The sequence below is a fragment of the Triticum urartu genome, unplaced genomic scaffold, assembly GCF_003073215.2.
Source record: "Triticum urartu cultivar G1812 unplaced genomic scaffold, Tu2.1 TuUngrouped_contig_9503, whole genome shotgun sequence".
NCBI lineage: Eukaryota > Viridiplantae > Streptophyta > Magnoliopsida > Poales > Poaceae > Triticum > Triticum urartu.
Window position 1 is genome coordinate 3,226 of NW_024120554.1, and position 10,718 is coordinate 13,943.

The following is a 10,718-nucleotide window of genomic DNA, read 5'->3' on the forward strand; positions in this document are numbered from 1 at the left end:
ATCAGATACCAGTGAAAGTACACGCATGCTTGGTCGCTTTGAGTTGACTCGAGATCGATGCGCAGCAGCCGCTCTATCCCTCACCTGCAACTACTTCCGCCATTTTCTTTTCGGGAAGCATGCCTTGTCTGACTTAAAAACTGTCTGTCAGTTGAAAATTCATAGATAGAAGAAACAGAGGAGCATGTTCCCTTCGTTCCAAAATAGATAGTACAAAGTTGAGTCATCTATTTTGGAACAGAGGAATAGAAGACATCTCCTCCGGTGCTGTGCTCCACGGAGCACGTTAATCAGTAGTCACCCTCCTGTAACCTGCTGCAGGCGTGTCCGTCAATTGCTCCAGTTGCTACTGACAATCGTGGAGGAAGGAACAATGACACCAAGCGTTTATAACCAGGTAAAGAATCTAACTTTAACTTCAACCATCGCTTTGTCCTTCCTTTTCTAATTGGCAAGCCTAAATATTAATTAATTACTCTCCCCGTCCGGAAATACTTGTCATCAAAATACATCTAGATACATCCCCTTTTATTCATCTTAATGACAAGTATTTCCAGATGGAGGGAGTACTAAATTAGCTGGCTTGATTTTGTTGTGCATGCCCTAGCTTTTGATACACGCTAGTTGGATAACGGATCTTAATTAGTGGCTAATAACAGAACCCTCTATTCCAGCAAAAATATACTTCCTCCATCCCAAAATAAGTATCTCAACTTTATACTAAGCTTGAGACATTTATTTTAAAACAGAGGGAGTACTAGATAATGGAATCCTGTAACACATGGAAGTAGGGGGTTAGTGTCATTAAAGATACGTACTCCATTCATTCTCCTCGAATTTTGACTAACAAAAACGAGCTATATGCCATACAAAATATATAATTGAATCTATATTCGACATAACTTTTCAGTGGTATAATTTTCATGGTGCATTCGACATAAAGCAGGCCAGGGCTCCACAAATAGTAACTCTAGGTTCCAAGTTTTCAAACAAATATTGCATTACAGTGAAAACGTGGAAAATAAAGCAGACCAGTGCTATAGAAACAATAGCTATGGACTCCAAATCTTCCAACAATACAATGTTGCTTTATAATGAAAATATGAGAAAATAAAGCAGCCCAAGGCTCCAGAAACGTTTGTTCCTGGTACACATGACAGAACATTGGTAGCAATTAGCCAATTACAGTTTCATTCTTGTTACGAACCAAGTTTCGCACTTTTCCCACAATATCGGAGAGGAGAGGCCTGACTGTCTTCTTCACTCCACAATCAGTCCCTGCAAAGAGAATGCAGCTTTCGAGGTTAGACATGATCCTTGAAGCCTTTTTCAATGACTTCGGGAATTCCTTGAGCTGGGCGGTGTCCTGGCTGGGCTGCAGCATAAATACCGCAATCTGGCCACAAAGCTTCACGATTCTGAGACAATCAACTCTGGCCTCGCAGTACTATTCTACTATAGTCCTGAGCTTCACCACAAATTCACCTTCTCTGAGGGACATCTTTTGAGCTACAACATTGAACTCTTCTACACTGATCAGTTTGGCACACATCACCAAAGTAAGCGATAACAATGCTTCTCGGAATTCCATTTTAGCTTTTAGCTCCTTGTTTGCCTGATCAGGTGACTTGATTTGGCCGCTGCGTTTGGATAACTGTTTCTTTTCTTCACCATCTCCCCGTCCAGAAATTGCCTGGTTTTCATCGTCACTTTCTGGTTCAGAAATTGACTGGTCTTCTTCACTACCTCTGTATTCAGTTAACTGGTTTTCTTCATAACTTTCTGGTTCAGAAATTGACTGGTTTTCTTCACTACCTCTTGATTCAGTTGCCTGGTTTTCTTCATCACCTACAGGTTCAGAAATTGCCTGATTTTCTTCATCATTTCCTGGTCCAGAAATTGCCTCGTTTTCTTCACGTTTTCTGGTTGCAAAAACATCCTTCATTGCATTGGTCTGTCGATTATCTGGCAATGACCTAGCCCATTCCAAAGACAATCTTTCTTCTCGAGTGAGGTATCATTTACTTGCGGCCAGTACTTCCTTGAGGACCTGCAAACAATAATGCATCTTTGTAAAATACAAATAACTGCTCGGATTTTAGGGTGCTAAAAGGGTATAACCAAAACTATCGTTGTGCCTACTAAAAAAATAGTGCTGTGCTACTTTAGATAAAAGTAGATGAAAGAATCTGTAAGCTAACCTTTGGCAGCAAGGCTTCCTTCACATAATCCTTGTACTTCTTGTCCAGCGTACAATGAGTGCACAAATTCTCTAAGATTTCCAATGCTACTGTCCTGTACGTGATGATTTTCTTAGCATCAAGTATTTCACTGAGACGAACAACAATGTTGTTCTTAGTATCGACGATTTCATTGCGACAGTCAACAGTGTTGCTCTGGAGGTCCTCCTTGTCATGTTCCTCCATTATAAACTTAGAGATAGTTTCCATCTTGGAAAGTAATGCCAGTGATTTTCCAGCAGTAACTCTAAGCTTGTCTTCTTCCCCTTCATTATCATTAAGGAATATCTTCATCTGCTTCTTTATTAGACTAGATTGTATTTCCGTGCTGAGGTTGGTCGACGAATCAATGGCCAGTTCTGTCAGGATTTCTATGGCTCGCATCCAATGTTTTAAATAGCGGGCTATGGCATTTAGCGGCGACCCTTAAAAACAGCTATAGCTGGGCTATAGCGGGCTATAGCGGAGTTATAGCGGCAAATTGTACATGAAATCATTTAGCGGCAACACTCTCAAACAGCTATAGCGGGGCTATAGCCGGCTATTTAAAACTATGCTCGCATCTGTACTTCTGTGCCATCATTTTTTCCCTGGTAAAGAATTCTCTCTAGGTTGCTGAGTGCATGCTCGTTGGAACAGATTTTGTGGACCAGATCACTTTTTCCAATCCACTCTGGAGCACGGATGAGCCTGTGCACCACTTTGAGCGATCCATTAGCTACATCGGCCCATGCACTTACATTGATATCTTGGATTAGTGTCTCGGAGTAGAGAGGTGCCATGATCTTAGGGAGGAGACCAGAGGTGTTGCATATGTCGTTGCAGTTGTGTTGATCAAAGGCGAGCCTCTCAAGAATTGTCAGGCCTTGTAGAATCAGCTCATTCCAGCCATCTCCTTTGCTTCCATGATAGGTTGAGCTATCCACTCCATCTTGTGCAATGTCACCACCTTGGTTTCCGTCATTTTTTGCTTTACTGTCCTTTGTGTCACCAGCATCCTTTTTTTTTGCCATGTTCCTCTATGCCTTTGACAACAGAAATCAGTCTTTCCATAGCACTGACAGTATCATCTCTTGACTCAGTAACTGGTGAATAATGATGTAGTCCTTGTTGGTTGTTCCAGTAAGGCAGAGTGGTATCGAGCAGGGAGGATATGCAGTATGTTGCCCCAGGGAACTGGGACAAATGGATGTCACCAGCAAGGTATGCAATGATCCTGGCAACCACCTCCCTGAGCTCTCGACTGCTGCTGCTCCATTCTAGCGTATCGATCAGCTTCTTAATCTTTGGTCTGGAGGGGAGTAGCAGGGACCTTACATCTGCCTTCTGCTCAATGAAGCTGTGGAGCATCCTTGATCCTGAGAGGTAGTCTTTCTCCGATTCCGAATTCACCAAATCGACAACATAGTTGATAAAATTCCTACCACGTATGGATGTAGGGTCCTGCCAGCATTTTGCTCGGATATCATGGAGATAATCTACAACTGTTATGGTGCCCCACTTTGGTGGTAACTTGCAATCTAAACAGAATGAAACGACAACCAGCATCGCCGCGCCCTCTATCAATCGCCATAAGAAGTAGAGCACGCCTTGGAAAATAACCAAACTGTAGAATATGGTCAGTGCTGGCACCAGGTTCGCTTTGCTGTCATCTCCTGGGGTATTGCCATAATTGTGCTGCCGTAGGCGCCATAGTGACAGCACGACGCAGGCGACAGGCCCAGACACATAAAGGGTCCCTGCAATTAGAACCACAACCAGGACCGGTATGCACAGTATTTGCAGGATGAAAAGGACAACTTGTACCCACACAACGGTAATAGTAGTCTGACTGCGCCCCTTGGCCCTGGTATCTTTCTTAAAAAATTGCATAACAACTCCTAATGGATTTGCCAAGACTTTTCTCACAAGCTTCTCCATTAGGTTCACAAATATAGGAAACAAGTTGTCCCCTGCGTCGTTGAAGATCCTGTGTGAGTGACATTGCAAATGCATGATCAGTGCCCGGCCATTAATATAAATTAGAGTGAATTCATGTTTATTTGTTTTGTTCGAAGCCGACAAGCAGGGTGGGAGTCCTACCATCACATCATAGATACTGTAAATAACTAAATGAAAGAGTTGTCCGATTAATTTATAGAAAAGGGATTAAAGCACACATATGCACCTAGCACAAGGCTAAGAGCACACTATCTATCCATGGCCATGGAAGCACATGCAAGCAGAAACTGAACAAGTGCCACCGGAAGAACCCCACATCTACATTGCACACAACGTCATCCACGGTGACCATGATCTGGCGACTCCGACTTCGCCATGACAAATCGAAGTGTAAAACCTACCATGAGCAGCATTTAGATCATGTAGGCCAAGCCACCTCAGACTCAGAGGACAGTGCCACAACAAGGTAGCACCCATAGACCTCAGTTGTCATATGGGTCACCCAGAGCGATGCTTCAAAGGAAAATTCATGCTCAACGCTGTCATCGCTCAGTTCAAGGATGCCTTGAATCTAGAGTTTCTCGCGGAGCCTAGCAAGAAGGGTTGCTGCAACGCCGTAGCAAAGCTTCCTACTGTTAAGCTTCATACACTAGCCAACGCAATCAAAAGTCTGAACTGATGGAAAGGGCTAGTGCAATCCACATATACGTGGTCACAAAGAGGGCCGGCAACAATTTTTTAGATAAATTGCGAAAGCCAGGACTTAAACTCAAGACCTTAGCTCTGATACCATGTTAAGCTTAATACACTAGCCAACGCAACCAAAAATCCGAACTGATGGAAAGAGCTAGGCAATCCACATATACACTTCAACATCCCCTCTCACGTGTGACACGGGAAGTCAACATGTGAATAGACTTAGAGGTATGGATCAAGAGGCCTATACGTGGACACAAAGGGGGGAACAACAATTTTTAGATAAATTGCGAAAGCCGGGACTTAAACTCAAGACCTTAGCTCTGATACCATGTTAAGCTTCGTCCGAACTGATGAAAAGGGCTAGTGTAATCCATGTATACTGTAACACCTACAACGAAAAACTATGGCTACACCTGATTGCATTGCTCTCCCAATGAACTCAAATTCAAAACAAATAAAAAAATTCTGAACTTTTTTTATATCAAATGTGTTCAAATGTTTTAGGCACTTAAAAATTTTCGTCTAGAAGTAACAGTTTGAGCATTGTTTTTGTTCTTGTGTGGAGCTCCTAGGATGTTTTTTCTAGACGAAATTTTGGAAGAACCTACTTTCTTTTATCATACTTGATGTCACAATTTTTTTTAGATTTCTTGCTACTCTTTTCTGAATTATTGATCATGTGGTGCAATGCATCCAGGTTTAAAAAAACCACACTAGGCGATTGAGATATACAAGCTTCCAAAGCAACTGGGAATTAACACACTCTTATTTCTAAAAGCAACTGGACAAACTTGAAGATTGCAGAGCCAAACAAGAAGAAAATATAGGAAAAAGGATCTGACAGAAGAGGGGAAAGAGGATTCTAAAATTACTGACCTGGCTGCCTGTATCATGCTAATGCTTGTGAGGCACCAAAAATCCTCCTTCCCCAGCGTGGTGACGAAGCTGCCCAGGAGGACTACCGTCGACCATGTGAGCGCCAGGAAGCCTAACCCCGTTACAGCCATCAAGACGTACGCCCGAAGGAGCGCGTAACTGTTGAGCGACATCTCCTCCAGCGGCTTAGGCAGCTTTCGCTCTCGTTCTGCTTGCTGGGCCGATGGCCCTGTATTCCGGATCACTGTAATTATGGCCCCGAAGACCTTCACCTTGTGCTCATCGACTATGCTCACTAAGCGTTTTGCGAGTATATGCGTCACTATAATTGCTATTTCTGCCATTTTTGGGCGAGCAGGGAGTGATCTTGCACCCTAGGTAGCTAGCTTCGGAGGTGAGGAATGAATGGTCAGGGAAGATGCATGAATCTCTCCTCAGCTCCTGCTCCAGGTTTGTTTTATTATACAGTTAGCATCGAGGACCCACAAAGTTCGGTCAAGCGCTTTATGCAGCGTGATCTGTCTACTCTGTTTTCTTATTATTGTAGCTGTAATTGTTTATCTTCAAGCTTTCTGGCGTGTAGCTGCCTGTATCAATCTCCGCGTCCATTCACTCCATATTCAATTTCAACTTACCTCTGAAGGAGTACATGCATCTCCCCATTTCTGACCACATCGAAGTGGAGGAGTCAATTACACCGGTGGTGCTTGAACTTGGCGCAACCGGTCACTTTGGTGCTAGAACTTGCGGCATACATTGAACTGATGTAACAACTTGGCTCGGGCGTGCAAATACGGTGCAAACATCCGCTGCATACACCCAAGCCGCTGATTAGGCACGCCAACATGGCATGGGTCCCGCCGTCAGTGACCCGAAGGCAGACAGGGGGGTGTGTGGCTAGTTTTCTTGGGTAAACCCCCTTGAATTATTATTATTTTTCCCCAAAAAAGGCCCTGTCAATGTTGGAAAATGGCATTTCATTTTTTCGACTCTATGGCCAGTGGGCCCAGTGTGTACATACTGAGAATTAATAAAAAGAAAAAAGGAGGCCTCCACGTCTCGAACGTGCCACCCTTGCCCATGTCATAGTCTGGCTGCTACACCATTCAGTCTTCACAACTTCAGATAAATTTTTGTATTCATCAATTTGAATATTAAATATAAGCAGGACATGTATATTTTTTCTATTAAATAAATACTTTAAATGTCTGTATTTAATGAACAATTTTATATAATAGATGTGTGTACATTTAAACTTTTTTTACCAATAATTGTTTGTATGTATAATATTTATAAAAAATAAATACTTAAACATTATTTTAATTACTTATGTTTCACAAATATTTCAAAAAGAACTACCGCGTGCAAATGGGCTGCACTATCTGCAGCCAATTTAAGCCCCACATGTATCATCCTTATACTACATTAACGGCTGTTATCCTTGTTAGACATCCGAATGTAATTGGTGCAGTGGCTATGAGCGCGAGCGCCCTAACAGTAGATCGCATGTTGAATTCTCAAATAAAAACGGTCACGTGTTAGAGTGTAGGAGTCTAACATTTTCCCTTTTAATTCCCGGCAAAAAAAAACATTTTCCCTTTTAATTTTCACGTCGGGACTCACCTGGCATACAACAAACAAAAAAAAATGATCTACCGCGTGGACAGGGTCTTTTATTGTGAGAAATAAAATATGTCAAGGTTTTTTTGCAAAAAAGAAAAAACAGGCCACACACTTCTAGTCTTTGACAAAGGGCCCCATGCCACGCTGGCGGCCAAGTCAGCGTTGATTTCATATCCAAGTACAGTTAGCACTGTATTTGCACACCCAAGCCAAGTTATTGCACCAGTTCAATGTATGACACAAGTTCTAACACCAAAGTGACTGTTTACGTCAAGTTCAAGCACCACCGGTGTAATTGACTCTTTTGAAAGTCATAGTTGGTGGTTTTGGAAGTCTTGTCTGGCAGTAATAGTACTCAACTTAGCACTTCGTTCTCCGTGCTTCTCTCTCCGTTTTGAAACAGGGTAGATGTTTCTTTAGCCTCTCCATTATTTTTTCCAAAATATTTGCCCTTCAACCCCTCTAATGCAACTTTACTCATCGTGTTCCAGCTTTATCTTTAATCAGTGATCACGATGACACTGGAGAAAAGGTTCATAAGCCTTGCACTTGTATGGCTTCTTCTTTCTGAAAGGAAAAATAGATGTTTAACAACCTTGTGAGCAAAGGGCAATGTAGACATCTTAACAGCACTCTCAATCTACTTCATGTGCCCAATGCTAAAAGAATATTAAAAACATGGTGGCAGTATAATTTTGACAAAGATGTCAAGTCATCATAGATTAAATCCACACACAAAAAAGTCATCATAGATTAAACGCTATTATTATTTATTTTTTGTTGTAATGGTTGCCGTTGTTTTATTCTTCCTGGTAGGTGCCCTGTCTGGGTCGATGTTAATTTGTGGTTCACTCCTTAGTAGTACTCCCTCCGTTTCAAAATATAGTACTTTCTCTATTCATGTGCTTCAACTTTAACCATAATTTTAGCAACTCTTTCTCGAGAAGTCCTTCTGCAGGTCAGCAACTGCTCGACGGCCAACTTGGAGCGCTCTTCTCCAGAGCTTCTCCTCGCAGTCCCGCGCTCGCATCATCCAGCTTCGGGAGAAGATCGGCCACACCAGGAAGGGGGATCTCTCCGCAGCTGCCTACTTCACCAAGATGAAGGGGATAACTGATGAACTCGCCGCCGCCGGGAGGCCCCGGGACGATGATGATATTGTCTCCCACATCATCCAGGGCCTCATGCATGAGTCGGAGTATAGCGGATTCGTTTCTGCCGTCTCCACACGCACCATCACCGATCAGCCGATCGGCCTGAGCGAGCTTTTTTCGCTGCTGCTCGCGGCGGAATCACGGATCGCCGCGCAAACCTCCTCCTACTCCGCCAACCTTGCTGCAAAAGGTGGAGGCCGCGGCAACAACAACCGTTCGGGGAACGGCAACAGCAGCAACAACGGGGGCTCCCGTGGCTACAACAACACCAACACGGGGGGGGGGGGGGGCTTCTTCGACGACAACTCCGGCGGTGCTCCTTGTGGTGACCGCGGTGACCGTGAGAAGTGCCAAATCTGCAAGCTTGAAGGGCACGGGGCATGGCGCTGCAGGAGGCGTTATGATCGCAACTTCAACAACAACGTACGCAATCCTGCTGGGGGTGGTGGTGGCGGAGGCAATGGCGGTGGTGGCAACCGCTCGGCTAACGCTGCTCACTCCTATGGAGTTGATACCAACTGGTATCTTGACACTGGCGCAACCAACCATGTGATAGATGAACTTGAAAAACTTGCCGTCCATGACCGCTACACCGGCTCCGAGCAAATCCACACTGCAAGTGGTCAAGGTATGAACATTGCTCATGTTGGTCATTCAGTTTTATCTACTCCTCAAGGCTCCTTAAACTTGAACAATATCCTTCATTCTCCACAAGATGATAAGAGTTTACTTTCTGCCTATCAACTTATCAAAGATAATCATGCCTTCCTTGAAGTTTAGTAGTTTACCCTGAAACGTTTTTTGTTAAGGATCGGGCCACTCGGAGGACAATTCTGCAAAACGAGAGTAGGGATGGCTTGTTCCCTGTCTCCGGCCGCCAAGATGCTCCTTCTCATGGTCAAGTTCTTAGCGTGATCAAACCATCCACTTCACGGTGGCATAAGCGCCTAGGACATCTTGCTCTACCGGTGGTCCAGAAAATTCTTCGCAATTTTTGTCTTCCCGTATCGAATAAAAAGGACCACTTATTGGTCTGTGATGCTTGTCAGATGGCTAAGAGCCATCAACTTCCTTATCCCAAATCTTTTAGTGAATCTCAGGCTCCTTTAGAGCTTATTTTTTCAGATGTGTGGGGTCCTGGACCCGTCTCTATAGGCAGACAAAAATATTGTGTGAGCTTTATTGATGATTTTAGCAAGTTTAGTTGGATTTATTTGCTCAAAAATAAGTCTGATGTATTTGAGAAATTTCGTCTTTTTCAACAACACGTTGAACGCCTCTTTGATCGTAAAATCCTTGCTATGCAGACAGACTGGGGGGTGAATACCAAAAGCTCAATTCCTTTTTTGAGCGCATTGGGATCACTCATTACGTTTCCTGCCCCCATGCTCACCAGCAAAACGGCTCTGCCGAGCGCAAACGTAGGCATATAGTTGAAGTTTGTCTATCTCTACTTGCTCATGCATTTATGCCTTTGAAATTTTGGGATGAGGCGTTTCTCACCGCTGTCTATCTTATCAACCGAGTGCCTAGCCGTGTCACCAAAAATCAGTCCCCTCTTGAGCGCCTCTTTGGCAAGAAGCCTGACTACACATTTCTTCGCATCTTTGGGTGTGCCGTATGGCCAAACCTACGTCCCTACAATAAGCACAAACTTGAATTTCGGTCAAAACAATGCGTTTTTCTAGGGTACAGTAGCCTCCACAAAGGGTACAAGTGCCTCGATATTTCTACCGGTCGAGTCTATATTTCTCGTGACGTGGTTTTTGATGAGCACGTCTTTCCCTTCGCCACACTACACCCTAATGCCGGCGCACAACTCCGCAAGGAGCTTGTTCTCTTGCCCTCTCATCTTCTCCCAGCATCCTGTTTTGATCAAGGGAGAGTACTAGATACTGATGATCGCATGTCAATGTCTCACAATAATACCTTTGACCAAAACTCTGATGCAAGCATGCAGGAAAACAGTGAAGAAAATGGAGAAAATGCGCATGATTTTATGTATACAGACACAGATGATCTTGGCGTTGACTCCGATGCAGATCAGGGTGAATCAGCCTCGGGATCCGCCGCGACTGAGGCGCCAGGCACGGCAGGAGAATCCGCCGCGGGATCACCGTCCGCCCCTGATTCGGTGGCCAGGCGGGCCGCACCTGTGGCGGGACCAGGCGGGGCCCCAGCACGT

The 10,718-nt window shown here is 44.1% G+C and overlaps 1 protein-coding gene across 1 annotated transcript; it reads right to left on the reverse strand.

The window, feature by feature from the left end:
- Positions 1 to 1,040: 1,040 nt before the first annotated feature.
- Positions 1,041 to 6,298, reverse strand: LOC125532257. The gene is made up of 3 exons (XM_048696388.1): positions 5,757 to 6,298; positions 2,202 to 4,209; positions 1,041 to 2,050 (listed from the first exon to the last, which is right to left on the reverse strand). The coding sequence occupies exons 1-2, from the start codon at positions 6,098 to 6,100 to the stop codon at positions 3,228 to 3,230; spliced, it is 1,326 nt and encodes a 441-aa protein (XP_048552345.1). The 5' UTR covers positions 6,101 to 6,298; the 3' UTR covers positions 1,041 to 2,050; positions 2,202 to 3,227.
- Positions 6,299 to 10,718: the final 4,420 nt, after the last annotated feature.